Source organism: Lithobates pipiens, unplaced genomic scaffold (genome assembly GCF_037356315.1).
Source record: "Lithobates pipiens isolate NorthernLeopardFrog02 unplaced genomic scaffold, aLitPip1_a1.2 Scaffold_18, whole genome shotgun sequence".
Taxonomy (NCBI): Eukaryota; Metazoa; Chordata; class Amphibia; order Anura; family Ranidae; genus Lithobates; species Lithobates pipiens.
This window is the reverse complement of record NW_027507758.1, coordinates 459649029-459671261: the sequence shown is the minus strand read 5'-3', so window position 1 is coordinate 459671261 and position 22233 is coordinate 459649029. Positions and strand designations below refer to the sequence as shown.

Genomic DNA, 22233 nt, shown 5'->3' with positions numbered 1-22233 from the left:
ATACAGATGCCTGGAGAAAGAAGAACACTAAAACAGAGGCTAGGATTTTGTTAGGGACCTTAGATGCAATAGTGACAAGCTGAAAGGTCAAACTGGGAAAGTCTTTCCACATCAAAACACAGATGTGTTGGTGCAATGGGAAGATGGAAGGTGTGGAGAACCTTTAAGTGTCATATAAGGCATATGTTCCCCTTGGCCACTATGACCAGCATCAAATAAAACCTAGACCTTTCCAGCACAGCAGCAATGACCAAGACAGCCGCTCTAGAGTGGAATGACAGTCCAACCGAAGCTGGCAAGTACAATGTGAAGCATAGTTGAGGCGGAGACTAAAATTCTACTTTAGAGCCTCTGGATACCACCACATTTGGGACCCAAGAACCTGAAACCTTATGGGGACCAGGTGGCTTGAACAAGTCTAGATTAGCTTCATTGGAAAGAGTTTAATTGGAGATATCCAGGGCTTGCAGTGAAATTGGGGCCAGCTAGACTGAGCCCAAGAATCATCTACCTTACAGGTCTTTGATGAGGACATGCGTTTCTAAGACAGCACAGCATATTCTTTCCCTGGTGATTTCTTTGATGAGAAGTCTTTGGTGCATCTTTAGACTTAGGGCATATACAAGTCACTACTTGCACTGCAGTTTGCCAGACTAAGTTAAGCCAAAGAGTCCTCATGTGACTAAACAGGAGGCCTATGCAAAATATTTGAACATTAGTCTGTATAGTAAAGAAAGGCAATGGGAAAACTCCAGTTAAAGATCTTTAGTATCCTGAAAAGTTGCACTGGACCAGATAGCTAAGGTCTGAAAGACTGTAGCAAGGACAGGTTGCAGGGTTACATGATCCACAGGAATGTCTTGTAAAGAAAAATTGCTAGAGCCACAGGGACAGACTTTCTGGATAGGGCTCCCTTAAAGAGAGAAAAAAATAAAAAAAAATAAAAAAAAAAAAGGTGACCTTCATCACAGTTGATGTAGGCAATTACATGGTATGGGCACAGCATCAATAAGGACTGAAATATTTTAGATAAAACCAAGTCCCCTTTCCTGAACTAGATTGTTAACCATCAGAAGTATCCTACCTGGATAGACAATCACCCCTGGAGTTAATGGGGACTGACTGCAATATTGCCAGAATTCTGAAGACATCCTCCTTCTGGACAAAGCTGAGGCTTGCTAGGAGAATGAAGGGAAAAAAAAGAAAATTTCCACAGCTTCTGAGCAAGCTAGGTCTCCATTTGCATCTTGGATGCTCCCCTCACACTGCAGCTCAGTGGAAGGGTTTCATCAGAGGCTGTGCTGTCATTCAGTAAGCAGGTGGATTTCACTGGCCACATGAACATGTCCTACATATCAGGGGGACCAAGGGTTTTTTCCTGATAGGTACCCACTCCTGCCAATGTCTGCATATTTCTCTCTTCACCCCGGAACATGTCACAAGAGACTACAGGACCATTCTAAAATAACAGCATGCCTCATGCAGAGTAGGGTCAGTTGTAACAGGAATTCACAGCCAGCATGGTGGTGCCTGGGACAAGACAGATCTCGATCCCTGGGGTGACTTTTTTAATTAGAAGTCAGCAGATATGGTATTTGTAAATGCCTGAAGGTTTATTTAAAGCTTTAGTAAGTTCAGTGCTTGAACTCCTGGTAAAGCCTTGAGACAATTTCAGAAGGTCAGACAAGAGGAAGCTTCATCTTCCTTTACTATGGTTATACATTACCAAAATGTTTGTCAATTTGTAATTTGAGCCATTTAAAGATAGAGACCTATCCACACAGAGGGGGTTAAGGGCAGTTGCCCCAAAGTTTAATATGAATATGTACTTGAGACAGTACAATGCAAATTACCATCATCTGTAGGCTCCAACCTACAAAACCAAGAGTCCGGTTGACCCATTCTGTAAGCTATAAAAAAATAAAAATAAAAGTTTACCATTGTATCTGCATCCATAAACACACATTTTGTGTATTGTGTCAGCGCCCAGCAGTGAAGCTTTGTTAATGTGATGCCAAGTTCTGGTCGTTCCATTAGAGCCAGGTGTGCAGAGTCCTCACTGTCTAAGACATCCACCACTTGAACAACATCATAAATTTTGTTGAGCACTTTTCTGTTGAAGACAGACACATTTTAGCTTCAAAACTATAACTACCAAGCAGCTTCATGACAGATTAATACTTGCCTCATGGACTCTGAGACCTGAGGAGTTATGAGCACACAAAGTCTTCTTGTAGTGCTGTTCCGCCGGAGAGAAGATCCCAGTACAAGCGCTCCTTTCACATAGGTATCATTGGTTGCCAAGGTGACAAAGGCTTGATCTAGAAAGAAAAATCTACATAAGCAAGTTGAAGAGCCAACGTTCTGCATTCTAAACAATTCAAAAAAATAAAATAAGGATTAATAGACAGCGCCGTTTTCCCATTATTCACTGCATTCTAAACACTTGGTAGTCATGCTACTCCAGAGAAGCATTTTATAGTCAATATCTGTAAATTGGGAATTTGAGGACAGACCTATAGTTCTATATCAATTTATGAAATGGCCTGGTACTGGAGGATTAGGCCCTCTATTAGGGTCTTACAAGAGAAGGAAAAGAAATAAAAAAAGAGAAGGTGGCACCGACCCGAGTAGTATTCAAGTGACAACTTCTAGGATAAAGAAGATTTCTAGGAAAATAGAAGATTTAAATGGTTACATCAAGCAAACACCCCACAATGTTTAGCCCCTTTCCCACCTTATCAAAAGGTTAGCATTTAGAAAGTAATGATCAGCAGGAGAGCCCCTTAGCCTTGCATTCTAAAGTCACTGCACCATACTTCAGTGATGCAAAGAAGTCGTGTGAGGCGACAGCATTTAAGTCTTACAGTGGTGTTGGAGCACATTTGCCCCGACTTGTAATAGGAAGTCAGTCAAAGATGTAGCCCATGTTCTTTAGCCTTTTATCCAGGCACACAGAACCAAAGAATGATATTTAAGGTTTTATGGCCCATATTTGTACTAATGCCTTTGAAGCTGGCATTTCACCAAACTGGTTCTAACACATTGTCTCAATGTACACTATCCAAAAATAACCACAGCTTCAAAGTCTTAATCCACCAGAACAAGGAGGTTTAAATAGCCAAGACCTAAACATGCCAACCCACAAGCCAGTTCATACTGCTAGGAACAATCATGCAATGAAGTGCTGCCTGGGACTAGTAGATATGTTCAAAGAAATATGCAGTTGAACTAACTTTTATACTGTTGAGTTCTAAACAAGTAACCCCCATAAATGGATAACCCAGACACATTTTAGAAGGTGAAGTCCAGCCAAAAGTTGTTTGGCTGGGCTTCTATGAATCACAGGAATGCAATGTAGAAATGGTAGCCTGAAGTGTGATTTGGGGGACACAGATGGACCATTAGGGGCATTCCAGCCAAACTTTTTAACGTCAGCAGCTACAAACATTGTAGCTGCTGACTTTTAAAAAAAAGGACACTTACCTGTCCAACGAACCCGCAATGTCAACCGCCCCGTCCATTGGATCAGCTGCCAGCGCCTCCATCCTAACGAAGGGGGAACAGGCAGTGGAGCCTTTGCGGCCTCACTGCCTGCTTCCTACTGCACATGCGCGAGTCCTGATGCCCATATGTCCATTTGCATAAATACCAATATGCAGCAACACAGGTCTGTTGGTCACCATCACCCCTTCTAGCATCAGATCACAAGATTCCTCTGCAAATATTGTTACTCATTTACCCCAGCATAATGGACCACTCAAGAAGGATTCACAATAGCCCTAATTATGCTTGTTTGAGTATGAAATGGTTGAGACCCCTCAAGATTTGTTCAGTTATGGGACATGGCAAAAATCTAAGGTCTCCAAGAAAAAAAAAAAAAAGTTACTTAAATGGTAACAGATCACACCCTGAGAGATGACTGGTCCCACCTGACAGGAAACTCAAAGGTTAACGCCTGCCCCTCCCTGTACTCAGTTGTGAAAATTGACCCACACCAGTGCACAAGAGAAACCACCACAAATGCATAATGGATAAACCCAAGAGCAGGTGGGAAGTAGGCCTGCCAGAAACACTGTTAATGGCAAGTGTAACTGGTCATTTTCTTAATTAATCTTCCAGGACGGCACCCTGGGAGAAATGCAAGTAGCTCAAACCTACGTTAGGGTGGGACAACAGCTTGCAAGACCTTCCTACCAAACGCCTGATCCTGAGGTGACAAACTCCACCCGATAATCTCAGGAAGGTGTTCTCGCTTGTCCATGTAGCTGCCTTACATATCTGCTTAAGAGGTTGCCAGCGATTGGGTGGAATGTGCCTTAAGGTCCCTTGGGACTGTCATACCAGAGTATTCATAGTTCAAGGAAATGGTATGCTTAATCCACCTTGCTATGGATGCTCTTGATGCCTGGTGGCCGTTCGGGGGGGGGGGGGGGGGAGTTAAGAAATGGCTGGATGTTCTAAATCAACCATCTAAAATAAGACATCATCTGACATCTAGACAATGCATAAAGATTTCCTTCACATTTTGAAGATTGCAAAATGAAGCACAATCTCTTGAGTGCTAGGGAACGTCGAGGCTTTTTGGGAGATACAGGGGGTCCTGCCCAAGTATAACCCTGTCAAGTAAAACGAAAAAATTGCTTTGATTGAAAAAGCCAGAATATCGCTTATCCTTCTGGCTGTTGTAATCACCAGAAGGAAAGCCAACTTAAACATGAGGAACTTAAGGGGAATCTGATCTAATGGTTCAAACAGAGCCTTGGTTAGACCCTCTAAAACTAGAGTAAGGTCCCATAACAAATCTACACATCTGTACTGGGGACAGCCTGTCTGGCGCCAGACCCCTGATAAAAAGGTTCTTGTCAATCTCCTGTCCAAAAGGACAAGGCTGCAATCTGTACCCCAAGTAACTTGGTTGCTAGTCCTTGATCTGAGCCATCCTGGAGAAGTTCCAGGATGGCAGGGATCTCGTTAAGTTCCTCTTGCTTGAGACCAGCTCAAGAAAATACAGCAGGCCTTTGCATAAATAGGCCTTCTAACTGGTTTCCTACTTAGAGTAGGAACTACTTGAGGCAGAACCTGCAGGAGAAGGGCCCGACAGAGCCAGGCTGTCAGCCTGAAGAAGCTGGGATCTGGGTGGTAGACTGGACCCTGAAGAGGTCCTGCCCAACAGGAAGATGCTGGAGGCAGGGCCATGGACTAACTCCTCAAGGTTGGAAACCAGGCCCTCTTAGGCCACCATGGGGGCAATTAAAATTAGACTACCCTCCGAGAGGTACAAACTTTCGTATTCGACCCAAGGGGGAAAGGCATAGGCCAACAGAGGATCTGTTGCTCTGCCCAGCCAAGGATCCTTAGTGCCAGTCAGAAGATTGCAAGATCTGATGCCTCCCTGATGATTCAGGAATTACACTTTTGTAGTATTGTCTGAAAGAATCTGGACCTCTGCCCCTGATCCTTCCCTTGAAAGCCCTTAAGGCCTCCATCGGCCAAGAGCTTCTGAAAATTGGAGATACTTCCAACCCCAGTCCCAAGGACCCTGGGCTTGCAGTTCCTCTAGGTGGGCCCCCACCCCCAGGAACTCACATCCTCCGTTATCCTGAGGGGCTGAAGTTGGCCCCAAAAGGAGACCCCCACAATTTGAGGATGAAGTCACCACTGTAGGGATTCCCTTACTATGCCTGGAATGGCAACTTTGTCCAGTATTCTTCTCTTCTGGTCCCAGGAGTATAGGACGTGCTGGAGAGTCCTGGAGTGGATCCAAGCCCACGGTACTGCTGGGATTCAGGATGTCATTAAACCCAGAACCCTCATGATCAACTCTGCAAGAGACCCTTTCTGCCTCTAACAGAACTGCTGGAATGAAGCCCTCACCTGGCAGCAACTCAATGCATTTAGACATGGTGGAAACTTTGAAGCTCAGCATCTGAATGGAAATTTGAGACTGAACATAGCATGGTTGCTGGTGCCAGATGGGCTGGTCTGAGCATTTCAAAAAGACTGCTGATCTGAGATTTTTCCCAGGCACAATCTTTAGGTTTTACAGGGAATGGTCAAAAAATAAATATCCAGCGGGCAGCATTTGTTGACAAATACCTTGATGTCAGGAGAATGGGCAGATTAAAATGCCCCTCTATCCTCTCAAACCAAATAAGCACTCGTTACAACCCAGGTATGCAGAATACCATCTCTGAACCAACACATTGAACCAGATGGGCTATAGCAGCAGACAACTGCACTGGGTCCCACTCCTGTCAGCTAACAGTAAACTGGGGTTACAAGTCAAAGGCTCAACAAAATTGGATGAGATTAGAAAATGTTACCTGGTCAGAATTTGTCATAATCATGGATCCATCATCCTGCTTTGTATCAATGGTTCAGGCTGGTGGCATAATGGTGTGAAGGATATTTTCTTGGCACACACTGGGTCCCTTAGTATCAATTGATCATTTAAAGGTCTTGGTCTTTTACGTATTCTTGCTGACCATGTCCATACCTTTAAGACTAAGTTATAACCATCTTCTAATGGCTACTTCCAGCAGGATAATGCATCATGTCAAAGCTCAAATCAAGCGTTTTTTGAGCACGACAATGAATTCACTGTAGTCCAATGGAAATGATAGCCACCAGATCTCAATCCAATAGTACACCCTTGGGATGTAGTGGAACAGGAGGTTTGCATCATGGATGTGCAGACAAGTCTGCAGCAACTGCATGATGTCATGCCAATATGGACAAAAAGTTGGAAGGAAAAAAAAAAAATAAACCCCCCACACACACACACTTTTGAACACCTTGTTGAATCTATGCCATGAAGAATTAAGGTGGTGCATTAGCCTGGTACTAGCAAGGTGTAACTAATAAAAGTTGCTGGTATGTATAATGGCTTGAGAACCTTGTTCAGACACCATTCTACAGTTTGGCAAAACTAGCCGCCATAAATGTCACTGGCACATCCTGGAATAGACATTGCTAACAGAAAGCCAAATGGCAGCCTGTATGACAGCTGTAGTTATCCTGCATAAATCATAAAATGAAAGGATGTCATTGCAACAGGTTTAAGCTAATCTTTTGCAATGACCCACTAAAATACCATTCTGTAAATAGTTCATCCAGCAGAACTACAAAGTCTCTAGATACCATGACCTACATCTGCATTCCCTACCAGAGGTTTCAAACATTCCTAAAAGATTACATTCATTAAATGCTGTTCTTATCCAAAAGATTGGATGCTTCTGAAGCCAATACTAAATAAGGCAGTCATTTCCACAGACTCATGAATAAAACATTAAGAAGAAACACCCCCAGTGTATGGATTCCCACTCCCTGCCTATTCAGTTTACATTTGTTTTTCTGCCCAGCCCAATGGCAGATATAGGCAACATTTTGCAGAGTGATGTTGCTACAAGCCACCAATATAAGCGATTTGTTACAGCATTGGGCTGTACTGCACTAAAAACCCAACTGTCCCATTTACGGAGTTATGAAAATGGCCATTGATACTAGAAGTGGGGAACCAGAATTGGAGGGGGGGGGTAGGCATTCCACCAGTGACTCTTTGCAGAGGAAAAAAAAAAAAAAAAAAAAAACAGACAGACACTCATTATCACCAATATCAGGCTGCAACTTAAATTGGAAAATCAGAATTCTTTATGAATGCACTTTATGTCCTATACTGCTCCAATATTCTTAGAGACATCCAATATTTTGCAGCATACTACAGCTGTCAAGACATTTATACATTACTGCATTTAAAAACATTCAGCTATGTTACTCTGAACACAAGTGTATAGGCCTCAAACTCACTAATGTGGAAACCTTGGACATAAAGAGTGAACTCGATGATATAAGAACTAAAAATAGGCAAGCTAGAAGCAACGTCAATATTAGTTCAACAGCTGGTAAAACAGGAACCCCAGCCATGTCCAGAAGTACCCTTTACTTCTGGCTATTCTTGTTTGCAAAGTACAGAGTGATCTGAAGGGCACTTTGTGAAGTCATTCCCTTGCCACCTGGCAGGCCTTCCTCATAATTTCTACTTCACACGGTTTGGTTTCCCCACATACTCAATTTGCATCCATAAGAAATGGCAAACATTCATTTTCGAGTTAAAGCTCAAAATCCCACTTGTCCACACTGAATGAGTGCAACCTTTTTTGGGCTACTCCCCAGTGCGGTTAGAAAACCCATAAAATCAGTTATGCACAAATATCATGTATTCTCTAGGCAAAAGCAGTGGTGGCCCATCCATGAGGGTGCACCTCCCATCCAAGGGTCCTGGACACATACATGCTAATGGGTAGGTTTTGAAGCACATGATTAGAGTTAGAGGCTCCAATATAGGGTTAGCTTGGGGTACAGAGCACTGCACTCCGAGCCCACAGTTGTGATAAAAGTGAATGAATATTTGGCAATCTGAAAACGGCAATTAGGAAGCGGGTCTGAGAGCCCCATCTCCCAAATGGCTGAAAGAAGCGTCTGACTGCAGAGAAGGGAGGAGACATTCCTGTGGAGAGCAAGGGAAAGGGAAGCCGCCTGTGATACCAAAGGAGAACAGGGAAAGCAGCTGCCCCTCATAGATGGGGTAAGTGCTCCAGATGAACCAATTGGACTGAGGGGGGTGGACAGTTTGTGGTCTGCAATGCATAGGAGCCCATTATGCTTTACCTTTGCAGGAAGACAGGGGAAGTAAACCCATCAGGGTTTACTTCCTCTAATAGCAGAGCCATCCTCATTTATGGGATCTCTCCCAGGCAAGGTCTGTATGCCTGGAAACCAGATAGAAGGCTGCATCCAGTCTGGGTACCCTACCAACTGGCATCCTCTGTGCTAAGAAAAACCTAGGCTTCAGGGCCCTTCAAAGGAAGGGTTTCCTCCCCAGATCTTGCCAATCGATTTCCACTAGAGCTTCCTGGGCCGGGAACACACTATAAAGGCCATTAGGAGTCAACACCAACAGATGTACAGGCAACTGGACTTTCAATTATAAGATACCAAAATTGCTTTAATTTCCAATACCCTGTTCAAATAGTAAAAGCAAAAAAGAGGGAAGCCATTACAGCAGAAATACAGATTTGCCTAGTTTTTTTTAATAAAATTAAAACATATACACACACACACACACACACATATACGTGTGTGGAAGTCAATTTCTAGATATTGGCATATGACATTTTCTGCATATGGCTTGGTTTCAAGGATAGGCATGCAAGTGTTAAATTCCTGTTAAGACATGATAGCAGTGCCTGTACCACCTGACCAGTTGCAGTCCTGTATGAATCACAGTCAAGGACACTTGCAGTATCTTCTAGCCAAGCAACTATCTAAAACATGCTCCTGGATTATACTCTGGTTATCACCGTGTCAATAACAGTCCCTCAATGAGGCCCTGGTACAAGTCTATCACAACTGAATGAAATCCCAGCCTGTCTTTGCAGAGAAAGGAATGCTACACAGGTCTTTCCAAGAACACCACTATTCATAGAAGACATAGTACTATAAAAATGAGGGATCCATGTGGAGTTCATTGGCTAAGACACCAAACTCATAACTGCTCAGGTGGCATGTGGGTGACACATTTTAGACAATAGAATTAGTGCAAAAGGATAGTTGTTAAAGCACACAATTAGATTGTTAAGGGATGACTGATTTCTACAGGCTACCATTATGTGGCTTATTAGGCCTATGCAATAACCATTTTGTTTTTTTTCATAAGGCATTTGAAGTTTTTGTGCATCTATTTTTTACTAACCCTCGGCTGTGTGTTTGAACTCCCACGTGTTTTTGGGCACTTAAGCATCTTCTGTTCAAAAGCCTCAAAAAAAAAAAAGAAAAAAAAAAAGTGTTTTTCTACCTGTAAACTCCTGAAAAAGCAGTGTGCATTGTCACATTGGCCAACATGGAGAGTTACCAGGCAGATAAAACAAAAACCTATAGGACCCACTACAAGATGCAGTGTTCAAGAGCCCTAAAGCAATTAGCTCTGAGTCAGCAGCTGCAAATTCTATGTCTGGTCCTGGACAGGTGACTGCCCTTCAGCATAGCCACCGGAACTTGTTCTTTGCCATCTTCAGGTCCCCAGCACTGAATGTTTACTATGGGCCACTAAGCTGCGATTCCTTGTGAGTCATGCTGCATTTTGTGGAAAGTCCTATAGCCTTCTGGGACCCATTAAAATGTGTAGGCAATTAACCCCTGTGCCAATACCATTCTACTGAACTTCTAGTTGAGAGAGATTACAAGAAGACAATTTAAAGTGATAATGCTGGTGTGCACACAATTCATAGCATTATTAAAGAAAGTCAGTGCCATGCAGTCACAGCTTGAAATCAGTGCCGATAAGATTTAAAATCATGCCAGTTGTGTGAATATTTAGTACCATTTTATTTCATTTTTGGTTGGCACAACTGACCGGCACTGATTTCAGGCAAAGATTGGTAGCATGGCACTGATCTTTAAAGTGATTTTTTTTCTCATCTTCCAGCCTCTGAGACACAGGGCTCCTCCCTCTGGGACAGGAAACATTCACCCAAAATGGTTAAAAGGAGGTCCTCCAGGCCTTTCAGTTTGTGTTTCCTGCCAGATGTGAAGGAAGCATGTGAGGAACCCGAGGAGCCCCATGTCCCATGACTGTCCTGGATGAGGCATACTTACCTTCTCTGCTTAAGAACCCGTGTCCAAGCAGGGCTGCTAGCACACTGCTGCCACAAAAAAAAAAAAAAACCCACAACTCAGGGAGAGAGTTGGACCCCTGAAGATTGTAGTGGGACCCTGCCTCTATTCTGCTGCACAGATCCCATCTTCTGTAGTTGGTGGACAGACAGCATCCATCGTAGGCATGCTACCCAACTCTTCCGGGTGTCGGAGAGAAGGTGTGCAGAGGAGGGGCTTCTGCACTCTAACAAATGAAGACGTAGCTTTCAGCTGAGCCACATCAGGGGGTGCTGTGAGACAAGTTTCCGGTCTCCAGGCATGGCTTTCTGGGCATCCTGTGACAAATTGAGTAGCCATGGAGGGCAATGCAGCATTCCAGTTCTTCCAGCACCTCTCAGGTAAGCATGATGGGGTCTGACTGGTTTACTCTGGGAGGGGGTAGGTGAATGGCTGGGCACTTCTCTCCATCCCTCTGAGCCATGCACAGTGGTGTCAGGGTTGGGGACAGGCTCATGGGTTTTTCCTGTCTTTGATGTCAGGGTAAAGCCTAGGACAAGTCCCAGATGCAGCCTCCCAGGAGAAAATGTGTGGGTCAAAGCTATGTGCTAATTGGGAGAAACCACTTTGTCATAGAATCATCCTTAGTTAAACTGACACATTTGGTAGTGTCATAAAAGCCTTTACGTCTGAAAGATGAAATTGCATCCACATCCAAATCATTTAAGGGATGGATAGGATGCAGGGTCCCTCCGTGCCCATACCTAGAGCAGCAAGTATGCCTATTCTATCTTAGCCTAGTCAGGAAGGTAGGGGGAACCCAGATCACTTGCCTCTTCTCAAGCAGACTTGGGGTCCGATTCTGAGGAAGATTTCTCCAGAGGGTACAGATTGATGCTGGATGATGTGGGGGGGGGGGGGACTTAAAGTGAATTTATGACACCTTAGAGATCAGGAGTCGGAACAGCTTTCCAAGCATGACTATGCATCAGGGGTACCAAAAATCCTATTCTTACGTTCACTGACTGACAGCTCCTTAGACCATCAGGACATCCTCAAGCAGTGCCAAAACAAGGGGGTGGGAAAAAGCATAAAAAAACCTTCACCCACAATGGCTTGTGGGAACAGTTAAAAAATAATAATATAAATACTCAATCTGGGAGTCACTACCTTACAACCGCATCAAAAACTTGTAACAAATGCAACAGTGCATTTACATTAAAAATGTAAGTGCAATTGCAAATTACATGGCCACCTGCCATGGTGCTCAAGGCCAATTTCAGGTCTAATCCTCGCTGTAAGACAGCAGGATCCTGGATATAGAAAAGGAGCACAGGCTCCATCCTTTCTCCTCACACATGGAGATGTAGGCCTTCCAAGTATGGTGATATGTCTTCCATGCTCTCAACATAGTTGGGATCACAGAGTCCAAAAGGCCCCGGTTCGACACCTGGCTCTCAATAGCCATGGTGTTAAAACCAGGATGAGAATTGGACCTTGAGACAGAAGGCTCTCTTGTAACAGCAGTCGCCAGGGGGCATCCGCCACCAGGCACACTAGGTCTGCATACCAGGGATGCTGGGGCAATTACTGGAACCCCCCTCGGACTCCACTCTGGAGCAGACATGATAGCAGCTTTAGCAGAGGAAAGGCATAGATCAGCTGGTACTGACCCCACTGAGCCACCAGCGCGTGTGCCCAAGGATCTCTTGTCCTGGACACAAATCTCTGCACCTTCCAATTGAGACAGGAAACCAGGAGATCCACATCTGGTGTGCCCCATCACAGGCACAGTAGCCTGAACACCTCTGGATGCAATGTCCATTCTCCTGGGTCCAGCATCTGGTGACTTAGGTAGTCCGCCTGCCAGTTCTCCACTCCTGGGATGTAAATGGCTGATACTTGTTGCTCTGCCCACTGAAGGATGTGAGCAGTCTCCTGTGCAGTGGCTGAGCTTGTTCCTCCTTGATTGACATGCCACAGCATTATCAGCCTGGGCCGCAGGGCAGTATTCCAACATGACCCCAAACACTGCCTTGCTAAAGAAGCTGAGGGTAAAGGTGATGGACTGGTCTTTAGACCCACACCCTATTGAGCATCTGTGGGGCATTCCCAAATTCAAGGTGGAAGAGTGCAAGGTCTGACATTCACCAGTTCTGTGATGTCATTGAGAAGACGACTCCAGTGAACTCTAATACCCAAGAGGGTTAAAGCAGTACAAAAAAAAAAAAAAACCCATACAAGTACATGGTACAGCAGGCATATATCAGGAATATTAAGTGTTGGTGTAACAAATCATTGTTGTGCAATCCTATGACTTGACAGTGTGAACCAGACATCTTATGCTTGCCAGCATAGCAGGATCCTCTGTTATGTGCACCCTTGGTGTCACCCGAGTGCTGGTGTAGATATTACAGCATGTTCAAAATATATGCATTTGCACTAGAGGCATCCCAGAATACTTTGCAAACCCAGGTATTACTTTGTGACCGAACAGCTGTGAGGGACCCATCGGGCCATATGCAGAAGTTAAAAGGCAGCAGAGACAAGACCAGTCACCCTGCACAAGGAGAGCAAGCAGCAGCAAGTTATTTTACAGGGAGCTCCTGCAGAGGCAAGGCTTCACAATGAATTAAAGTAGTTGTAAACCAGGGTTTACTTTCTCTTTAAGGATAAGTTCCCTTTTACCAATAAAGGCACATTTTTGCAGGTAAAGTGCATTTTGTTTTAGAGGCTGTAAAACATTGCACCAATGATCAGCAGATAGTTGATGCCATGCAGGTCCCAGACCTGTCTGTATCCGCATCCTTGTACAGACAAGCAGATATACTCTGGCAGTTGATTCTTCCCGTCTCATGGTACTATATCTATATCTATATCTATATCTATATCTATATCTATATCTATATCTATATCTATATCTATATCTATATCTATATCTATATCTATATCTATATCTATATCTATATCTATATCTATATCTATATCTATATCTATATCTATATCTATATCTATATCTATATCTATATCTATATCTATATCTATATCTATATCTATATCTATATATCTCTCTCTATCAAGCTGACAGCTGCAACCATTTTCCTAATCGATTAGTTGGCTGATGGTTCAGGTTATAATCCAATCAAAACAACTTCAATACAGGGTAGTTCCTCCCCTTCCTGCCCAGGCCAATTTTCAGTGCTGTAACATTCTGAATGACAATTGTGTGTTCACACAACACTGTCCCCATATGAAAGTGACAATTCGCACACACCTCTTTTGGTGGTGTGTGCAGAAAGAAAGTGCAGCACCCCCTGGTTCCCTGCAGTGCTTCCACCATGGCCAGAGGAAACACTACAACTGAGGCCATGGTGGAAGTGTCTGGTCTTTAAAGTAATCTGCAGTGTTTCCTGGGAAAAGTGGGTGCATACATGCTTTTCTGCAGCTTCTACATTGAAGTCTATAAAAAATTGCTACTATAAAGGGATTAATTTATAGTGTGAAACAAATATACCCAGAAGTATGATATATTGGTATTATAACTAGGAGTCAGGCATGAAGCTAAAGGAGTGGAAAGGAGATTAATACAAATTTTATATTATAGTACTAAAAGCTGAGACTTCATGGATGTGACCATTTTTTGCACAGAGCAGCCCCAATTCTCTTTCGGGGTCCCCCACCAATGCTTCTGGCTCTTCTTGCTCGAGTTCCCCCAATAGCAAGCTGCAAAGCATAGTAAAAAGGCCCCCTATAGCAAGGTAAAAACCTCTGCCTGTAGAACCACTCGCTTCCTGTCCAGGACTACATGTCCCATGAGGCATTCAGGCCCTTATTGACATGTATGGACAGTGTCATGAGCTGTGTGTGCTGCCCTGCATTTCCTGATATGTAAACAAATGCATTCTGTATGCAGGTCAACTATTCAGCTGGCTGATTAAACATAGACAGATTATGAAAATTGTCATCAACCAATTGTTTTGGCCTTAGACAGCCGCCAAGGATGTTAGGACTTTTATTCCCCCCCCCAGGGAAAGATCCCCTGCTAGCTGTCAAACAGGGGAGGGAGTGGGAGCAGGGGCTAGTCCTTTTATAACATGTTACACCCTGAATATGTATGCAACATGTTATGAAAGATGAACTTATCCTTCATTGCACAGACGATTCAAGAAAATAAAATTCTTATTAGACAATGTGCTTCTCCATCAGCTTTAATACACATCTGCATTCAGTTTAAGCCATCTAGAATGCTGTAACTTTCCAGGTATGGTACAAGCATTCTTCCACTATGCTGTCTTCAGATAGCATGTACAGAAGACTTCAGGTAGGAGAGTTGCAACATTAAAGCAATTATTCAAACTTCAGATCATGGCCTAGATGAAGCCTTCTGGGTAATATTCTTTCTACCGACAACACATTTTAAATCTTAATTCTAAAATGCACCAAATTAGCGCAAACCTCAATTTGCTCCCCTTTTTAAACACTTACACCTTTCCCGCCTCTAGCAAGAACATGTTTTTTTTCACTATTCAAGAAAAAAAAAAAAAAACCCCACACAAAACTGGGCAGGCTATTACTGTAGTGACTTGTGCAGGTCAGGAATGCTCACAAAGTGGCATGCTTTGACAAACAGGCAAAACACTGCTCTGACATGGAGGGGTGCAATTAATTCATTGGAGTCAGGGACTTTCCCTGCATTTGTGGGGAGGGCAGCTTATTGAAATGAATGGACAGACCGTGCGGGTTGCACAAAAACTGACTCACCCAGGACAGGCTTTGAGGTGGACTGAATGCTAGCCTCTTTCTTACCGACTATGGGCCCTGCCATTTGAGGGAGCTACAAGCACTTAGGAAAAGGATATATAATGCAAGAGGACATCAGAGATGCCACAATGGCCTCTGCCAGCTTGGGACTAGATAGAGGTATGTGAAAGGAAAGCTACTTAAAGCGGAGGTCCACCCTAAAATGGACCTCCGCTCATCCGAATCCCCCCCCCTCCGGCGCCACAATTGGCACCTTTCAGGGGGGAGGGGGGGTGCAGTTACCTGGATAATCCAGGTAACTGCACCCACTTCCGGGATAGCTGTCTGCGGAAAGGGGCGTAGATTACGCCCCTTTGCGCAAGTGCCCCGCTGCCTGCTGGGAAACACAGTTCCCAGAGGCAGCGGGCACCGTCCGGATTGCGCCGCGCGGCTCGCGCATGCGCAGTAGGGAACCGGGAAATGAAGCCGAAAGGCTCCATTTCCTGATTCCCATACCCAAGATGGCGGCGGCAGGACCCGACAGACAACCTAGCGATCGGCTTCGGGTGCCGACATCGCGGGCGCGCTGGACAGGTAAGTGTCACTATTTTAAAAGTCAGCAGCTGCAGTATTTGTAGCTCCTGGCTTTAAAAAAAAAAAAAAAAAAACGCGGAGTCCCGGTGGACTCCCGCTTTAATGAGATCTGGAAAGCCCTGGGTTTCCTGCTGTCTACTAGTGAGGTGAGATCACTATTGGGCCAAGTAACTCACCTAGTCTGCTAGCAAATTACTGTGGGAATGTTTTTAAACTTGTAATAATGATTCTGTATTGTACAATGTGAGCTTAATGCTGGCAAGTCTGACCTGGAATGAGATCTCCAACTGTCCAGGTGGTTAGTTGTTTAACACAAGGTTGATAGTCTATGTTGGCTGTTCCTTAGTTGTGTTAATTATATGTCTGTGTACAGGTTGTATTGTTAGGGTAATATTAAAAGGAGGGGTTGTCCTGTGGGCGGAAATATATTCTGTGCAAGTTTGTTCAAGAAAAGTTACAGTTTTGCAGCTAAACTAGCCCTGCTTTTTTCTTAGCTGCAATAGGCAACTATAATATCCGATATTTATGTTTAGTCTGGAGGAAGCAGTATTCTGATGGAAGCACTCAGAGCGTGGGATGGCAACAGCCAGATACAGGTAATCCATAATCTGGTCATAGGAAAGTGACCATTTCACTAGTACAAGACCCAGAGTTGTCCATGACAGCACAATCTGTTGAGAGCTGCACACTCAGCAGTGGATGATTTGTGGCCCCATTGATAGAGGTCCACTGCTGAGAGGCCACATATTGTGTGGCAGATAGGGTTAAAGTGTAGATTAAGTTAACACATATGCAGTAAAACTCTGCAATACATGTCAAATCCCAATCTTGCTGTGATCAAATGCTTTTAAGGGCAGATGAGGATCTGGGGTCTTAGGCCTCATGCACACGGACATTTTTACAGCCGCTTTTTTGAGCGTTTTTTGCAGCTTAAAGCGGGAGTCCGTTTTTTTTTTTTTTTAAAGTCAGCAGCTACAAATACTGCAGCTGCTGACTTTTAAAATGGTGACACTTACCTGTCCAGCGCGCCCGCGATGTCGGCACCCGAAGCCGATCTCTAGATCGACACTCGGGTGCTGCCGCCGCCATCTTGGGTATGGGAATCAGGAAATGGAGCCTTTCGGCTTCATTTCCCGGTTCCCTACTGCGCATGCGCGAGCCGCGCGGCGCAATCCGGACGGTCCCCGCTGCCTCTGGGAACTGTGTGTTTCCCAGCAGGCAGTGGGGCACTAGCGCAAAGGGGCGGGCAGTTGCGGAAAGGGGCGTAATCTACGCCCCTTTCCGCAGACAGCTATCCTGGAAGTGGGTGCAGTTACTTGGATTATCCAGGTAACTGCACCCCCCTCCCCCCTGAAAGGTGCCAATTGTGGCGCCGGGGGGGATTCCGATGAGCGGAGGTCCATTTTAGGGTGGACCTCCGCTTTAAAAAGGCCTGTCCATCTTAGTCTATGGCTTCATGCCCACCTAGGCGTTTGAGTTGCAAATGGCATAGGCGTTTTTAAGCTGTAAAAAAACCCAGGACCAGTGTGTTCCCTGGCGTGGAGCTAGAGCTGTAAAAACGCGAATCACGGGAAAACGCACACAAACGCGCAACATATTTTCTTTGTTTTCTGAGTGCTATAGCCAAGAGATGTGTTTCTTTAAAAACAATACTTAACGCTAAAAAACGCGCAAAAATGCCAATGCAAAACGCGGTTAAAAAAAAGAGTTTTTTTAACGCCGATTTTCCAGGCGTCGGAGCTAGCTTTGCAGCCAGTTTTTTTAAAACGTCCGTGTGCATGAGCACTTATAGATAAGACAAACATCTATTGCTGTCGCAAGGAAAGTTTACATTCACAGCCCTCCTCCCATAATCTTCCCATGCGCAAAGGCATGCATCAATCCCACACAAGGTATCAAAATGAAGCAATAAGCTCATTGTTCAGTTTGCTTCCATTCTAAAAAGGGACATTAGAACAACCTGCTCTTCAACATGATCAAGAACACAGGATACATCAAATTCAAAGCCAACCTTAGAAACACCAGATAAGGAAAGAACGTCTAAAAAAGAAAAAAAATGCAGTCATTGTAAATGGATAGGCAAACTGCAATATGAAGTGTTTGCTTTTTGGGTAATACTGCAAGGTAAAAACACCTGCCAATACCCCAACTCTTACCCAAGCCCCACGAGTCATGAACCAAGGATGTCCGTCTGTAGCACTGCTCCTTTCCACCTGGTCTCACTGTAGACAATGCCAGGGGGCCATTGGCTCCTGCTAGTGTCAGTCAAATGTTTTGAGGTAGGGGGGTGTGGCTGAGTGTCTATGGGTGCACACAGCCCAACTCAAGAAGAGGCCCCTCAGCACAAGGGCTGAAGAAGCAGAGAGCACCAATGAGTTAAAGTACAAAAATTGTGTTTACAAACAAACTTTTTTTTACCTTGAAACTCAATACTGAGACCTCCGGATAGCCCTAAAACTGTTATACCCAAAGCCAAATTTTTTGAAAACATTTTTGCATTTAGGTCAATAATGAAAATTAATAACAGCTGGAAAAAAACAAAAAAACAAACAACTTTACTTACATTAGAGGTCAGTAGAGAAAAAAAAAAAAGCTCCCTTGCACTGGTGAATCTAGCGACAATCCCTTACAATGCTTGTCAATGGAAGTCAGGCCCATCTGACAGATAGGAGAGCAGATTCATCCGTAGGAACCGTCTGAGAAACCCGCTCTAAACCGAGTCTCCTGAATACATGACTTCACCCTACACCTAGCATGCAATTCATTCTGACAGCCTAGAGCCAAACGTGTGCCTTCCTGCACATAATCTATGTAGACTTACCAAACACCATCAGATCTGAGTCACTTCTCTCCAACTAGTTCCAGATCACTGGCCAGTCCCTCCTCTGACAGCACACTGCTCCACATTCTACTTTCATTTCTTACACACTGATCTACAGCAACAACTATGGAGATCAGAAGACCCTGGCAGTAATGGGCTGCAGAAAGGGATCAATGATGCATATCCAGATGGAAGGGCAATAAGGGTCAAAGATGTATAGATATGGGGGTGTAGTGAGGAATTAATGCATATGGACATTGGGTTAATTTTTTGGAGACATAAGGCTAGGGAGATGGGAAGGGGTAATGATGTATATGGAGATGAGGGTGCAGTAAAGGATATACATGTTTAGATGGGGGGAGGGTGGTGCAATAAGTTAATGTTTAGAGATTTGGGGGGGGGGGGGGGGGTAGAGGTAATGCATGGAGATGGAGGGTGCAGGAACATTACTATATGGCAATGTAGAAGTGCAATGAGGGGTTAATGATGTACACAGATTGAGGGTGCAATAAGTGGTAATGCAGTAATGGGTTAATGATGTACATATGCAGGTGCAGTGATGGGTTATGCATGGAGCAGGGGAGTGCAGTAAGGGGTTGATGTAAACAGATGGCAATCAATAAGCAAATAAGTTAAGGGTGCAGCAAGGAGTTAATGCATGGAGCTGGGATGAAAAGGCGCTAATGACTTAAACAGATGGGGTGCAACTAGTAATGACTGAAGCTGGGGTACAGTAAGGGGTTAATAAGGAATGAAGCTGAGGTATACAGATTGCTGGGGGGGGGGGGGAATAAGTAGGAATGAAGCAGGGAAGTAGTAAGGGGTTAACATACAGGTTGGGGGTGTAGTAAGGGATTAATGATGTAATAATGAAGCTGGGGGTACAGTAAGGGGATGATGTATGCAGATTTGGGGGTGCAATTAGTAATGAATTAAGCTGGGGTATAGTAAGGGGTTAATGATGTACACAGATTGGGGTGTGGAATAAAGCTGTGGGTGCAGTAAGGGGCTTAATGTATACAGATTGGGTGTGTAGTTAGTAATGAATGAAGCTGAGGTGCAATAAGGGGTTAATGATGTATATAGATTGAGGGTGCAAGCAGGAATGAAGCTGGGGGTACAGTAAAGGGTTAATGTATACAAATGAGGGGGTGTAATAAGTAATAATGAACTGGGGTGCAGTAAGGGGTTAATGATGTATACAGCTTAGGGGGTGTGTAATAAGTAGTAATGAGCTGAGGGTGCAGTAAGAGGTTAATGATGCATATAGATATGGGGGGGTAGTAAGTAGTAATGATCTTGGGTGCAATAAGGGGTTAATGATGTATACAGATATGGGGGGCGGTGTAGCAAGTAGTAATGAGCTGGGGGTGTAGTAAGGGGTTAATGATGTATACAGATATGGGGGGTGTAATAAGTAGTAATGATCTGGGGGTGCAGTAAAGCGTTAATACTGCTGGAGCCTGTCGGACTGTCACCCTGTCCCCGGAGTGAAGGCAGCCATGCTCGGTGTGTAATAACAGACGTCAGCGGAAGAGTGGGTCGGGGTGCCCGGTGGGAACACACAGAACCCTCCTGGTCAGCTCGCACCCCCGCTATGTAGAAAGGTCACGTCAGAGCTCCCCCATAGAACCCGCACAGAACGTGCGCAGCCCGCCCATGGAAGTTCCCCGACACTCCGTCTCCGGAGAGGCCAGCGGCGGTCAGTCATAGAAGGGAAGGACACACACCTGCCATCTCTGCTCGGAGTGTTTGCACACGGTGCTCTATGTGTACTGCGCGGTCCCAGACTTTCTTCTCCTCAGCCCAGCTGTACAGATGCTGCGGGTCACACACACACTAAGGAACTGCCTCTTATAGCGCGGTGACCATGTGACCAGGCCCCGCCCACCAGACCGGCCCCCAGAGGGCGGGCACACGCTCCAACACATGGGGAAGCCGTGTCAGGTGTTGGCGGTGTTGGAGGGATGACAGAAGGGAACTCCTAGAAGCCAGTTTGTCTGATAGACGCGTTGTGTCATTGTATGCTGTCAGATACACTTCCCTTGTAATCTGTCACAGACGGCGGCATAAAAAGCCCACAAATTCTAGTTGCTGTTCTTTGCAACCAAGGCACAAGTACACCAGTCCTCTTCTCACTAATGATTTATTACACAGAGCTCAGCATCAGATCACCAAGTCCTCACATTGTTGTTGTGTTGTATGGCCCTTTTGGGGGGCTCACCCCAATCACAATATTGCACTAAACCTGAGAGAACCAGCTGGTCACACATTATACTTTCTTCAATTTCCTTTAACCACTTACTTAGCAGACACTTTTACCCCCTTCCTGCCCAGGCCAATCAGCTTTCAGCGCTGTCTTTGAATGGCAATTGCACAGTCATGCTACAGTGTACACACACATATATATATATATATATATATATATTTCACACAAATAGAGCTTTCTTTTGGTGGTATTTAATCATCTCTGGGGTTTTATGTTTTGCTAAACAAACAAAGAAAGGGCGCAAATTCGGGAAAAAAACAAAAACAGTTTTCATAGTTTGTTATACAATTTTGCAAGCAGGTAATTTTTCTCCTTCACTGATAGGCACTGATGGGCACTAATAGATGGCACTGATGAGGTAGCACTGGTGGGCACCGATGAGGCGACACGGGTGGGCACTGGTGTACACTCATGAGGTAGCACCGAAGGCCACTAATAGGCACTGGTAGATGGCAATGATAGGCCACACTGATAGGTGGCACTGATGATGAGGCACTGGTTGCCACCATTGATAGGCACTGGTAGGTTGCACTGATGGGCACTGGTTAGCAGTGCTGATGAGCACTAGTAGGTGGCACTGGTGGGCACTGGTTAGCAGTGCTGATGGGCACTGGTAGGTGGCACTGGTGGACACTGGTTAGCAGCGCTGTGAGACCAATGTCACTTTTACAGAAGACGGTAATCGGCTTGTTGTTTTCTCCTCATGCTGTCAGTGTGAGGGAAAAAAAGCAGATTACCAGCTTCTGTATACGTCACGTGATCAGCTATCATTGGCTGACAGCTGATCACATGGTAAAGGGCCAGGATCTGCGATCAGCTGAGTCCCAACTTTCAGCTATAGCACGGGCTTCAAGTGGTTACATTTACATTCAACTGTGTAGTGCAAGGGCCTGCCTGATTGCAAAGAAATTGAAAGAAAGGTTTGACCTCATATTTTATAGTTTTTTTGTAAATCTTAAGGAAAATTGTGTAATGTGTAGCCAGCTTTAGCCCCTAGTCACACTGGTGTGGGTGATCTGACAGGTCCAAGTTGCATGACAAGTCACATCCTATTGTCAGCAGTGGAACTGTTCAAATTAGTGCAACGCCAACTTTGTGGTGCCGCACCGAGTTGAAAAAGTAGTTCCTGCACTATTTTTGCCTATTTTTGCCTGAA

General features: G+C 44.7%; 1 protein-coding gene across 1 annotated transcript in view; it reads right to left on the bottom strand.

The window, feature by feature from the left end:
* The window catches only part of GYG1 (glycogenin 1), a gene marked incomplete in the record, with an annotated part of 42930 nt that extends 22222 nt beyond the window's left edge, over positions 1-20708 (bottom strand). Inside the window, 3 exon segments of the mRNA XM_077488255.1 lie at positions 1939-2113; positions 2186-2321; positions 20539-20708. Of these exon segments, the coding sequence (XP_077344381.1) occupies positions 1939-2113; positions 2186-2321; positions 20539-20545 (318 nt within the window).
* Between the last annotated feature and the right edge of the window lie 1525 nt (positions 20709-22233).